General features: G+C 43.2%; 1 protein-coding gene across 1 annotated transcript; it reads right to left on the bottom strand.

Annotated features, from left to right (window-relative positions):
- Positions 1-1545: 1545 nt before the first annotated feature.
- LOC135556026 (U1 small nuclear ribonucleoprotein 70 kDa-like) lies at positions 1546-13610 on the bottom strand. The gene is made up of 10 exons (XM_064988889.1): positions 13405-13610; positions 11724-11877; positions 11537-11599; positions 11290-11344; positions 11135-11199; positions 10672-10734; positions 10469-10550; positions 4405-4506; positions 4171-4273; positions 1546-3861 (listed from the first exon to the last, which is right to left on the bottom strand). Exons 2-10 carry the CDS (start codon positions 11868-11870, stop codon positions 3036-3038), a joined length of 1506 nt encoding a protein of 501 aa, XP_064844961.1. The 5' UTR covers positions 11871-11877; positions 13405-13610; the 3' UTR covers positions 1546-3035.
- Between the last annotated feature and the right edge of the window lie 769 nt (positions 13611-14379).

The raw sequence follows: 14379 nt of genomic DNA, 5'->3' as shown, positions 1-14379 counted from the left end.
TGTTTAAAACTGTATAACACAATAGTGTCTTTGGAAAACAGGTTAATATATCCTAAAGTCAATAGTGAATGTGACTATGTATATATTTATTTTTCCGTTAATGTATTTACACAGATGCACCTTGTGCTGGGGACAAAAGGCAACTAAAATGTGATGTTTTGTCAATGCCACAGATGTCTCAAGTTGAGGGAGTGTGCAATTGGCATTCTGACTGCAGGAATGTCTACCATATCTGTTGCCAGAGAATTTAATGTTAATTTCTCTACCAATTATAATGATATGCTTATATACTAAACAAAAATATAAAACGCAACATGTAACAATTTCATTTATTTTACACAATGCCATACACGTGATCTGCGGTTGAGCTGCCGGTCAGACGTACTACCGCCTCCATCGTTTTAGGGAATTTGGTAGTACGTCTGACCAGCAGCTCAACCGCAGATCACGTGTATGGCATTGTGTAAAATAAATGAAATTGTTACATGTTGCGTTTCATAGTATATAAGCATATCATTATAATTATATTATACAATTCATGGTATCAGGCAAGATTGGGTCTAGGTTTCAGGTATTATGGGAATAGCTATTCAGGGTTGTCGCTGTTGTATTTCAATCTAGCTCGCTAACCCGCTCTGAGCAAACCTTTCACTACGGCTGGCAGTGGCTAGCTGGAACATTAGTCTTGCGATTCATTCCATATCCATTTGGCTAGTCTGACAAGCCAACGTACTTCACAATTGTCAGTCACGGGTCAATAATGTACAGATATTAGAAGTGTGTCAAACACATTTAATGACAAAACCATGTAACTATTTAGGTAAACATATGAATTACCTGTTGCCCAAAGTTCAGCGCAGGTGTTAGCAACTGGTTTGCCATGTTCAGAACATGTGGCCACAGTGAGAAAGATTTGCAGATTTGCAGTGGTGGTAGCCAAAATAATATGAAAGTTAATTGATTGGGTTAAGGTGAACCATCCCTCAAACTAGTGGACCAATGGAGACTCATTGTATACATCTCCCTCTAAATACCACCCTTCACAAAAAAAGCCAAAACTTAATCAAACTGGCAGTGAAAGCAAAGAAATCGAGAGCCAAGATGTGAGTAGCATAACCAAAAGGTAGAAAATGCAGGCAAGAGTGTAGGCTAAATGGATTCAATAGGATTGGTTGTTGGGAAAGATTAACTGAAAACCTTTAAATCATTTCGGTTTTGCTCTCACTTTAAAATAGTGTTTGCAAGTTTTGGGGTTTTGCTTTTAATGTTAAATACATTTTGCTTTCAATTGTTTAGTTTTTGATTAACAAATTTCACTCTTCCTTGAAAATACGTTTACATTAGCAACTTATCGTGTTTACAATTTATTTTTGTCTAAATGCAATACACATGGCGTGAAATTTGCCCCATAACGTATGATTTAGTTCTCCCAGTCACTGGGCTACACTCCAGTACAGTAGGTGGCAGCAATGCACCATAATGTCGGATGCCAACCGATGATAAACCTGGTAGTTTAGATTACTGAAAAGGATGACCGACTAAATGTTCAATATTTAAAATTTAAAAAACTTTATTTCAGAAGAATCAGAACAATTCCATTCAGGGGGTTCCCCCAACTTGCTTTACAGAATAAAAATGAGCAATATTGGCCAACTCGTAGACATGCACTTTGCAACACATTTCCTTACTCTCCCCCCCATTTTCAACCTTGTTCAATAACCCGGTTTCCATCCAACCTTTTTATGCAAGCAAAGTTCGGCAGATAAAAAGTAATGACAGGCCTGACGGAAACAAACGTCAACTAGACAAGGTGGAATGTGTTGGTAAAGTTAATTATGCGAGAAATGTCAGTGGAAACACTTATGCGCAAATATTGATACAACCATCATATCGACCTAAACTTGGGAGTCACGCGTTGACATGTGGTCCTCCCACTACGACTAGTCGGGAAAGCGCGACTAGTCGGGAAAACTACAGATTAAATCAATTAATATAATTTGCACGGTATTTAGCTTGATGTTACTTTCCAATAAATATCCAGGGTCTTATTCTGGTGAGATGATAGTCAATGCTTGGCTGCTGTTTGAAAAATAAAGACTCACTCTTTTGTCCACATCTCATGTAGGCTATATGTGTACTCTAGCCAACTTCGTGCTGTTGGTTAGAGGACATATGCCAATAACAAAGGGGGCAGACGCTATAACACATTTGTTTGGTAACAATCAGTGAGGTTAAATGCGATAAGGAAAAGCTAGTTCAATGGGTTTCGATACATCGGAATTTAACCGCAAAATGCATTTTTATTTTCACTAGATCACGCACAGCCTTTTATTTGCAACAAGTAAATTGACTGGAAACATCTTTGGTGGGAAAATGCATAAGAATATTTGCATGAAAATCAGTCGCCAATTGGATGGAAACCTAGCAATTGGTGTACATTTTCTTGAGAATAGATAGACATATGGGTTCAGACAGTTGAGTAAGATGTTCTCAGGGTTGTACTTTAAAGTGAAAAAGGAACATATGAAGGCTCAAATATATATATTTTTTATTTTCTCATCTGCTCATGGATTGATACAAATCACTTGGGGGGGGGGGGGGGGTGTTACAAAACCTAAACAATTTAGCCCCTATTACCCCCAGAAAAACAACCCAGGTTGAATTAACACCAATAGAGATTTAAGAAAAAGAAATATTTGAACATAACTAACATAACTGCCTCACTCGTAAAAGGATTGTAATCAGACAAGTACTTGACAGAGCAGAATGTCAGATTAAAGTTTCGGTTGGGGGAGAATGTCAAGGGACAGTGAGCAGTTCTCAGTTTGGAACCGAGGGACGGGTTTGAAATAATTATTTTGTGGTGTGGACCTTTTGTGGGGGTTCAAATACAGAAGAAACAAAACCCTACTTAACCCATAAAGACAGGTTGTTATATCATTACAGTATCATTCACACAAACAGGGAAGGGGTATGTGGGGTTGTTGTATATATAAAATAAAAAAAACAGGAACTTAAAAATGGCAACGCCCCGCTTAGTACTCGTCTGCCTGGGTCTCCACCTTGTAGCCATTCTCATTGGAAACGTAGCCCTCCCCCGACTGCACCGACTCCTGGTCCATCATCAACCCATCCTGGCTGTTCTCCTCTGGCTGGGGCGGTGCTTCCCCCGCCTCCCCGTTACCCACGTCGTCCTGCTCGGCCGAGGGAGGCAGGAGAGTGCCATGCCGGTCCTCCCTGCGCTCCCCGCCACCCCGCTCCCTGTCTCTCTTATGCTCCCTGTCCTTCTCCCTGTCCCCCCTGTGTCTCTCCCGGTCCCTCTCCCGGTCCTTGTCCCTGTGGCTGCGCCTCCGGTCACGGTCCCGCTCCCTTTCTCTGTCCCGCTCCCTACCGCCGCGCTCCTCTCCCACCTCTCCCCCTTCCTCACCCACACTAGGCTCTTCAGGCATCTTCTCTCCTCCCTCCCCCACCATACCGTCTCCAAGCCCCATGCCCTCATCCCCCTCGCCGCCCTTGCCCCTCTCCCGGTCTCGCTTGCGCTCTCTGCTGCGGCTCCTCCTCTTCCTTTCACCCTTGTCTCTGCTCCTCTCCCTGCTATGACTGTCTCCCCCTGGTCCTCCTCCCCCCCGCTCCCTCTCTCGATCTCTCCTCCTGCCACCCCCTACGCTCTCCTCTGCGGGCCCTGCCAGGCCCAGACCCCTGTCGCCCCTCTCCCTGGAGCGGGAGCTGCGCCTGCGTCTTTCCCGGGACCGGGACCGCCGTCTTTCGCCACCACGCTCTTTCTCCCCCCCACGTTCACGCTCACGGCTGCGCTCTCTGCGCTCCCCTCTGGGCTCAGGTCCACGTTCGCGCTCTCGTTCCCTGAGGTGAAGAGAAGGGCAAAAATAAGTCAACTGACAAACCACTACAGAAAACTTCAAGTCAGTCACACCAAAATGTCCAATCCCAAGTCTACCGCTAGCCCATACCCTCTAGACTTGCATAGATCTAAAATAATTGGATCGATGTAACTAAGGAATATGGTAATAAATCCCCTTTGTCTTCAGATAATTTTTCTATATTGCTACATCTATACATTTCTTTCAGGTCTAATGGATAGGGCCTATTTAGAATAGGGTAACGTAACCCTCTCTTAGTGGACCACCCCAAGGGCCCAGTGTAGTTACTCACCCTCCAATTGGGGGGTGGTCATCATAACGTGACGTGTCGTCTCTTCCAGAGTGCTTGATGTTGACGTCAGCCCCGCCTCTCCTTGTCCCACCAAGACCACCGCCTGGTTGAGGATACATTAAATTTGTATATGATTTGTATTTAAAACTGACTAACATTAAAGGGATTCATAAAATGGCCAGTGCAAAGAGAATCTGTTAATTATAGTCACAGAAATCATGTGCAGTTCCTCACCTAGCCTGCGGGGATGCCATCCCTTCACAGTGCGGCCTCTCTCAACATCCACCAGCACTCTCCTTCCATCGATCTTCTTCCCGTCTGCATGCTTGTAGGCAGCTGGAGGAAAGGGGGGGGGGGGGGGGGTGATGAGAGAAAGGTTGAGGGGTAAGATGGAGCTCTGCGGTTTCAAAGGTAAGGTTAACAAAGAGTGCATGAATATACTGACCAGGAGCAGGTGAGGTAGTGTGGAGCTGCTCTCTGGGCAGACAGACCATGTAGTAGTAGTAGACCTTTTTCCACCACTAAATACTGCATTTACCTGCACATCGATCTTTTTTTGAAGATATACCACAGTAAGTATTTTGTTGTGCAAGCACTTTACTTCAGTAAATCTTTATTTTGAAAACGTTAAAGAGGGATAAAGAAAAGCATTCTAGCCGCAAATTACAAGTGAGCCGGTATAGCAGATAATGTTTTTGTGAACTACGCATTAATCATTAAAATCTCAAAACATTACATTTTATTATATGCATTATATAATATATTTTTAAAAACATTGAAGTTTGGCCTATAATGATTGTTCCGTTTCACGTGGAGCACCAGAGACCGAAAAGTGAAACGCCGCTTAAAATAATTTAAATCTTACTTAGGTCAAGTGACCACACTGTCAGAGGGTCAACCTCTTACTGTTGCATGGCTCCTTTTACCTTGAAGCTAAAAGGTCAGTTTAGACCAGGGGTAACCTACGTGGCCCAGAGCCTGCTGCTTTTCTGTTCTGCCTCAATTGCCAACCTGGTTTCCCAGGTCTAAATCAGTCCCTAATTAGAGGGGAACAATTGGGGGATGGGTGAGTTGGGGGGGGGGGGAGAACTGGCTTCGAGGTCCAGAGTTGAGTTTGAGGAGATTAGACCAATCAACAATCTTGACATTGCCCAAGACTATAAGCTAATTCATTCAAGGAAGCAAGCAAAAATGCCCAATATCAATTATATGCATACCCTTAAATTATAGTGTGACGCATGAAAGGCTCAGGTAGCTTTGGCTAAGATTTACCTACAACTATGCATTTAAATTGCTCCATAGTCATATTGAAAATACACAGCCTTTCATAACTATAATCTCATGGGATTCTGTGTAAAAATGCATTAAAGCTACCAGTGTCAGCTCGAGACCATTACCAATAATGCATTATTGAATATTGCGTGTCCCTAGTGGTTGGCCTAGAGTTAGGTTTCCACCCAATTGGCGACAGAATTTAATGCAAATATTCTTAAATCCGCATGAAAGAAAACGTGAATTTTCTAACCAAACCCAATTGTGGCAGATAAAAATCTGTGCGTGATGACGAAGTTCATGTACATTTATTGTTTATACAAACATTTAACAACCAATTGTCACAAACTGTTGCGTTTAATAGCAAATGTGCCTACGCTGGTCTTGGCGTGTGCTCTAGCCAACAGCTCGCATATACAGTAAGGGTAGGCTAGTCCACACAAGATAATGGATGAGAGAATATTTTGTCAAACAGCAGTCAAGCATCATGTCACCAGCATAAGAACAAACATTTATTGGAAAGGAGAATCAAGCTCATCGCCGTGCACTTTCAACACCATGTGAAGTTCATCATTAATATTTTATCTGTAGCCTATTAAACTGCATGGTTGCCAGAGTCGTAGAATTGGAGTCGCTTGACTCCAAGTTTACTTTGATAAGACAGTAATTATTATCAATATTTGCCCCTAAAAGCACTAACACTGCTATTTCACACAATTAATTTTACAGAAAGATCCCACCTTGTCAAACTCCGCATTAATAAAATTGTACAGAAACTTCATGTTTCCATCACAGCTGTCATGATTTGCTTTAATACGGTATGACTTTTCAAAAACTGGATGGAAACTGGTTAGTGACAAACCAGGTGGATACTGCCCTGCAAATGTTGACACCTTAGACACGTCCTGCAATAGCCATCACTGGCACGACCACTTCTGGTGTTCTTAGCCCCCAGCTCAGCGAGACATAAAATACCAGTGACATTGGTTTGAATATTTACTCCAATTGCCAGAATACACAACCTTGTATGACAATGCTGCTTATTACACAAACATAGCTTCTTACCCTATACATGTTGTGCTTCAGACTATAGTGAGGCTAATGTAAATTAGGTTGCCTTACATACAACCTCTGACCTTGTAATACTTGTCTGGAGGGGGAGATATAGTAGAGGGAATCATCGTGATATGAGAAAATGTGGCAAGTTATATACACATACCTTAGTGGAGGCTTTATGGGCTGTTGTGTTTGTTTTGACCAACTATCTTACCACCACCTGGACAAGAGCGCAGTGTCGGACTCAGAACCGCCGGGAGCATAGGGCTTCCAGTTGCAAGCCAAATTGGCAGGCTCCAGCCACTGCCAGATTTAACACCACATAGTCTGCAGCTTCCGAGTCAAACCCAGAACACACACACAAATATATACTCCCTTGGGCCAGACAGTCTTGGGATCAGTCTCTTATGACCGAAGAATTCGGCAGGATCCATGATGACCCATCCTGGCCTCTACACTGGTCTGCTCTGCTGTGGTAGACGATCCAATGGGAAACGGCAGAGGACTCTTTCCTCTTTATATCCAATTAGAGGGCCTTACCAGAACCACTCACTTTTATAGCCAGAGGGCCTTACCAGAACCCCCTCTAGATCATAGCAAATCACCACTACTTTCATGACACCTCACAGGTTTATACTACCAGGGGGCCTTACCACAACCCCTCACTAATCAATCCGGGTTTGTCTTACCACAAACCATAACCTTCTCAACCAATCAGAGAGGACTTCACTCAAAGGAGGGTGGGTTGCCTTAACGCAAACCCCAAAAAGAAGGCCTAATACATTCTTACTATACAAGCACACATATGGTGCATATCAAAAAAAAAAAATAATAATTTAGAAACAAAAAGGTATGCACCCAGAGAAAATTAGATACATGTTTGGTGTAGGCTAGAATAAATGTAAGCAAGTTCAAGTGGTGACATGTTTCCTCACTTGACTGGCTCTATTAGCTGTATACACCGGATCCTTGCAATCAGCTGTGGTAAAGAGATCTGGGGGTGAGATGACTGCCATGTCTGAATGAGCTATCGCTATGCTCGTCGACATCTGCTCTTGCCTAGTTATATAGTAGGGACAAAGCTACATATGTGCATAAGTATGTGCCTTCCTGTAAAAGTGTTGAGTCCCCTCGTAAGCCTATTCCATTAAAGCCAGCTCGACGCACACAAGAAAAGACCTTAACTTACAATGCTAGAGGATTTCGTTTTGGGCGTGTGGTCTTTTTGATGCAATGTTATGCAAAAAAAAAATCATTTTCATAATTATTACGCAAAGAGAACCTGATAAAATGCTGTTTCAGACAACAAATACTAAAATAGTAAAAGCACCTAGGCCTATGTTAAAGTAATAAAAGGGATACATCTGAGGTGGCTTTAACACAAAAGGAAAACTCAAAAGGCACCCATTAACTGACTAATGGCCTGGGGGTGCGTTCAATGGTCAAAGCACCAGATCCGTCTTATCAATGTCAGTATTGTTCAAGCAACATTTAAGCAACTTAAAAAAAAATGTGCTTTGCCCATTGAACGTAGCTCCTCTTCCCTAAATAGGAGGATGGAGGGTGGAAAGAAAGCTTACCCATCATACAAACCCATCATACCAACCATATACTGAGCTGTGGTAGTAGGGTGTAGATGTATCATAACCATCATCATCTGCAAGCCAGCTCTGGCCAATAGCCATCACAGATAGGCGGCTGCAGTGGCAATGAGAACAACAAACAGTTAATACACTACAGAGCCAGCATTGACATCCCCTCACAAGTCAACCCTCACCTGAGTCACATCATACCAAGGGTGGACGACCTTGGTCCTGGGGAACACTATTCCCTGCCTGTTCATTGCACCCTGGGTGCATGACCCTAAGTGTTCCAGCAATGAATCAGCGGCCACATTCCAGGCCAGCGACACTGCAGTCGCGCTGTGCGGACTTGCCTCATCACCAACTAGCAGTCAGGCGCCAGATTCTTATTTTATATGATTTTAGCTGACATGTAAAACACCTACCCAGGTGTTGTGAGATCTGGCAAGTAGTCGGCCTGGAAGTTGGCCAGTAAATAGCAATCTTAGAGAGCAACTGATTTACACCTGGAACACCCTTCTGCCTGATAATTTGTTTAAATTCGATCAATGAGAATAATACCAGCTGGCATGGTAGCTCGCCAGGACCAGGGTGGAGGACCACTGATATGAGCTGATAGAAATGGCCTAGTGTCACAAAAGCACAGAGATGAGGGTACCCAAGTTAACCAGACAAGGGGAAGAACTACCCTGTTGGTGACCTGTAGCTTACCATTGGTTGTCCAACCAGGAAGCCTACCTGTTCCACTGATGACTTAACACTCCTAACTATTACAGGCCTAACCTACAGCAAGCAAAGACATTCAAGGTGACCAGAAGAACAAGGCTTAGAAGTTGTTTATACATACAAAAACATAGGCCAAACCTTCCCACCAAATGGCACCACCACATACAAGTGTCATGGCTGGACTAACTGCACTCACTCAGACAAGTGCAGTACAGAAACCCTTTCGTAGTTGAGTTAGTCAAGAGGTCATCATGCGCCACACAAGACAGACATCACACAAAACTTACTCAGCACCTTGTCTCCCCTAATTAATAACATATCGCATTTCCAAACTCAGTTGTAAAAATATAAAGGATGGAAGGATTTTGGGGACCCTTGTGTTCAGAGTTTTAATCTTTAACTCGTATGGACTGTGGGTCCATATTTTTAACCCCATTCCCAATAGGCTTGGGCAGTATACCGTATACCGGGGTATTTGGAAAAAGACGGGATGGTTTTCCATACCGTCTACACCGTTTAAACTATTTGAGGTTCATTAATACATTTTATTTGTAGCTACTTAAGTAAACACCCACAATCAATCACGTTAGGAGACAAAGAACAGAGTTCTTCATTTCACCTGTCACATTATTATGAAGCTTACAGTAGTCCCCAGTCATGTGGTGCCTGTTCACAGGCACACAACTATGAGAGAGACCAGAGCCATGGGAGTGACTCACTGTTGTGCAGCTTGCGCAAGGTGACTTAATTACACTATGGGAAGTCTAAAAGTGAACTGCCTAAAAAGGTGCCAACTTCTGCATTTGGTTAGCTAATTTAGTAGCTAGTTAGCCAACTATCTAAGTGGTTAGCTTCTTCTAAATCAAGCATTCACTTGGTAAAAGCAGAGAATAACCTCCTGGATCAAGGGCATAGCTGGCAAATATTGGTTTTGTGCTTGCAGCAAACTGTCATTTGAGTTACATTCTAACCGGCAATACCGAATATCCCAGTAAGGTCGGTATGAGGGTATGACAATCTGGATACCGCCCAAGCCTACTTTCCAGCTAGTTCTCCTTCTCTGACCCTTTTCATACCATTGTGCCAATCCAAACCATACTCTGCTGGCTTGGATACATTCCATTCATGTCCTCGCTGCATAATCAGGCCAGCGCAGTACAGCTCGGTGTGGCTCAGCAGTATGAACACTTTTTTAAATATATATATATATTTTTTTACATTCGGCAGATATTAAGAGTGGCCCAAGGACTATGGATAAATGTGAAACCATCGCTGATCCTGGCCCTTCAAAGGGAAATCGCACCAAGGAAAGCATAAGCTGCTTGTGCAGTACAGAAAATAGTTACATTTTAAAAACAAAGCCGAGCCAGTTTGCTCCATAAAAGGTGCTAATTCAGTCAAGAGGGTTCCTCCTGCACTGGGCAAGAGTACAAGGTGCTGATGTTAACTAAAAGTCAGTAACCCCAACTGGTACAACTTGTAAAGCTATCGTGAAATTCTAACCATTTGCATGGTCGTAAAATTCATCTAGTAATTTTATTTCGGGTACCTTTCTTTTCAGTCCTTAAAAAAAAACTACTATCCCACCCATGTACCCTCCCAGCATTGACTCATTTGAGATGAGGTGGGTTATGAGGGGGTTGGTCTCTCGTGGTACTCACAGTGCATGTCTCTCTCGTGCTCGTACTCTATGAAGGCGTAGCCTCTGGGCTTCCCTGACCTCTTGTTGTAGACGATGTAGATCTGGAAGAGAGTGACTATAATAACGCTAGCTGAACAAGCTGTGGGGGGAGGGGGGGGGGGGCCCACACAGAGGACCAATTGCCACTAACAAATGTCTCATAAGTTGTATTATAAAACTTACCCGTTTGATGGGTCCGTAGACCTCAAACTCACGGCGAAGCTTGGATTCCGTGGTGTCATAATTCTGCAGCAATGATAACAGTTAACATCGATCCCATCAGAACTTAGAGGAAAACCCCTTTTCAAATCAAATTTTACTTGTCACATGCGCCAAATACATTACATTACATTTAAGTCATTTAGCAGACGCTCTTATCCAGAGCGACTTAAATACAACAGTGTAGAGTTTATTGACAGCCTGGTCTTAGAGTTGTCTTCAGAACACACTTCTGGGCTTTATACCATTCAATAGAAAAAGTTATGCTTCAAGAAGTCGCTGCCTGGTTTTCATTTTATTGCGGCGAATGTATGCTTAATTTGTTATTAATCACTACCTGGCTTTAGTATCAGTGGCCAAAACAGGATGGAAGAGAAGGTAAAGATGCCATGGAACATGGAAGGTAGCCTGTATAATGCACACTTACCACACGAGCCACAAACAGGGTCTTGAAGGCATCCCCCTGAGCATTGGGGTCATTGTGTGGATCCCCTAGAAGGCAGAAGAAAATATTACAACCTGACTTCCATCAACTTTCAGTAAATCGTATGAAGGTCACAAAGCTCATCCATGTCAACTTACAGAGCTTCAGTTCTGTCTCCACAACAGTCTGCCTCCTCTCGATCTTCTCCCTCCTCTGTAAAACAGAAACAGGTTAGCTAGGCCCCTCAGACTCAAACCCCAAATTGTTACTTTATATCTACATTAGAGCCATGTACTAGTACACCCCACAGAAGATTTCCAGTCTTATTCAGATACGCATTGAGGTTTGACTAAAAAGCCGAAAGAAATGGCCAAAGGGAAGCGATCCCTCTACCAATTGTCTCACCTTCCTCTCCAACCTCTCATCGCGAGTTTCTGCCCTAGTGGGGGGAGGGGCATCTCTGGGGTCCTATCAAAACAGTCCAAAAGTTAGAGGGCCAAAGACATTCAATCAAATAATATACAAGACAGCCAACTATCCATCTCATTCACGAAGAGTTTAATTGCACAAGAGCTAGGTAGGTTTGCCTTACCTCAAAGTGCCTGATGAAGGGAGCGATGCCACAGTATGGCTGGTTGTGGTGTTTTTCATGGGGAAGCTTCTCCAACTGGGTCAGAAATGGTATGGGGTCCCGGGGCGCAAATAGGGCCAGCAGATTGGGGGGTAAAAACTGGGTCATCTTTCACCTGCAGCGAGAAAAATAGATGTTTAGTTCATAAACTACGTAGTTACTAATAATATGCAGACGGAGTTGCATCAGTGTTGCCATTAAACAGTGTGGACAGAGCCACAAAGGCTTGGAGGACCATTGTGACAACCATGTGCAGCCCAATTTCTTCTGCAAATGTAAGGCAACATCTTACTTTCATGTGTGGAACTAGCTTCGAAGCTAGTGTCTAGAAGAACTGATCAATGTTACCAAACAAAGCTCAATCTTGCCTTACCTGGAAGCTTCAAGGAAAATAACACATTTACAAGTATAGCTAGCTAGAATAGTGAATGGTTTAGGCTGACTGCTGGTAATTCATATACACACAAAAATATAAAAAGCAAAAGTCCGATTTTACTGAGTTTGTTCATAAGGAAAATCAAACGATTGGAATAAATGCATTAGGCCATAATGTATGGATTTCACAACTGGGAACACAGATGTAGCTGTTAGTCAGAGATACTTTCTTGGGGGGGTAAGGGCGTGGATCAGAAAACCAGTCAGTATCTGGTGTTACTACAATTTGCCTCATGCAGCGTGACATTTGCATTGAGTTGATCAGGCCTGTGAAATGTTGTCCCACTCTTCAATGGCTGTGCGAAGTGGCTGGATATTGGCGGGAAATGGAATACCTTCTGGTACACTTCGATCCAGAGCATCCCACACGTGCTCAATGGGTGACATGTCAGGTGAGATTGCAGGCCATGGAAGAACTGGGACATTGTCAGCTTCTAGGAATTGTGTACAGACCCTTGTGACAGGGGGCCGTGCCGTAACATGAGGTGATGGATGAATGGCACGACAACGGGCCTCAAGATCTTCACGGTATTTGTGCATGAAACGTAAACACACCACAACACCCCCCCCCCCCCCCAGGCAAGTGTATAAATAGTGCACACAGCCATGCATGCAATCTCTATAGACGTAGAATGGCCTTACTGAAGAATTCAGTAACGTGGCACCATCACAGGATGCACACCTTTCCAACAAGTCAGTGTGGCAAATTCCTGCCCTGCTAGAGCTGTCCCGGTCAACTGTAAGTGCTGTTAATGTGAAGTGGATAGGGGTTCTTGCAGATGCAGGAATGCCCATATGCAGGAACGCCCCGAATTTCGGGACGCAATTGCACCTTTCTCTAGACTAAAACGAACAACGTCGCAAAATGTAACCATAATATACGCACGAACTGTACCAAACAGTTTCGGATGAGGACGCCTTTAGAGCTAGTTGTCTGGCTTCCGACTAGACACCTCATTGTTGGGCTAACGTTAGCTAACAACGCAGTCAAACAATGGACCACCCTGGATAACGTTAGCTAGCCAATCCACCAAAGCATTTAAGTAAGTTAATTGCAGGAAGACCAGACACCTAAAACGAAATATGGTACATTTTAACATGTCTATTTTAGTTAACGTTACATATTCCAGTCTACCTAACGACTGTCCACCATAGCATAGGCCTCGTGCCGCCACTCAGGGGTACTATACATTTATACCCTACTCACCTCAGCTCTTCATGCAATCCCTTTAAAACTCCGAGAGCCCGAATCAGGCAACGTGGAATAAGAGCGTGCGCTCTATTTGTTCAAAGCAAGATGTTTTCCCACAGATGAATATACTTCAGCAACCGAGAGATACAGAGGATTCAGCTTGGTTAGCTTCTTGCCAGGGGGAGGGAAACGATCTGTCCTCAACTTAAAATGGCGGTACGCCGTAAAGGGACGACAATATCGCAACAGTTCCTCTAATGTTTCACGACACTTCGGGCTAACTTACGTGATACCTGGTTTCTCAGAGAGGAAGGGGAAGAATCTCAGGTTTGGCATGAAATCTCAAACGTGAGATGTTTGTTTTGAACGGAGCTGTCAATCCAGCAGATTGTAACATCTCTGAAAAAATACTGTAACCTACCTCGGTGTAAAGATCACCAAAAATCTCAAAGCTGTGAATTATCTTAATTTGAACCCTGTAACTGAATCGGTCTACAAAATAATTATCCTCATGGTTAGGGAGGGATTTAAATCTTCAAGGAAGAGTGGTTTTATCCAAAGCTGAGGGGCTATCTTTTTTCATCAAGTGACATTCCCAAATTTATTTGCTGTACCTTAGATAGGCTTTTGTACAACTTCATATGGAAAAACAAGCCACATAAGATAAAAAGAGATGTTTATCGCCAACAGGGTTTGTGATGGCGGTCTAAATGTCTTCAACTTCACCCTCTTCAATCAGATATCAAAGGTCAACTGGATTAAAAGATACATAAAAATCCTCAGTTTCTGGAATATTATACCTCGTTTTGTTTTTCAGAAGTTCAGAGGGCTTAATTTTTTACTTCAACGTCCATATATTGTGGGTAAACTTCCTGTGAAACTGGTGGCTTTTCACAAGCAGGCTTTAATGTGCTGGGCTTTATTGTATTAACACAACTTTTCACCTCATAAATGTTTTATATGGAACAATGGGTCGATATTACATAGAAA

The sequence above is a fragment of the Oncorhynchus masou genome, chromosome 15 (genome assembly GCF_036934945.1).
Source record: "Oncorhynchus masou masou isolate Uvic2021 chromosome 15, UVic_Omas_1.1, whole genome shotgun sequence".
Taxonomy (NCBI): domain Eukaryota; kingdom Metazoa; phylum Chordata; class Actinopteri; order Salmoniformes; family Salmonidae; genus Oncorhynchus; species Oncorhynchus masou.
The sequence above is the reverse complement of the archived record's forward strand: the minus strand, read 5'-3'. Positions and strand labels throughout refer to the sequence as shown.

Coding starts and splice junctions, on each gene's coding strand:
- LOC135556026 (XM_064988889.1), bottom strand. CDS start 11,870: ATGACCCAGTTTTTACCCCCCAATCTGCTGGCCCTATTTGCGCCCCGG. Junction 11,200..11,289: donor GGAGACAGAACTGAAGCTCT/GTAAGTTGACAT, acceptor TCTGCCTTCTAG/GGGATCCACACAATGACCCC. Junction 10,735..11,134: donor CCCTGTTTGTGGCTCGTGTG/GTAAGTGTGCAT, acceptor TCATTGCTGCAG/AATTATGACACCACGGAATC.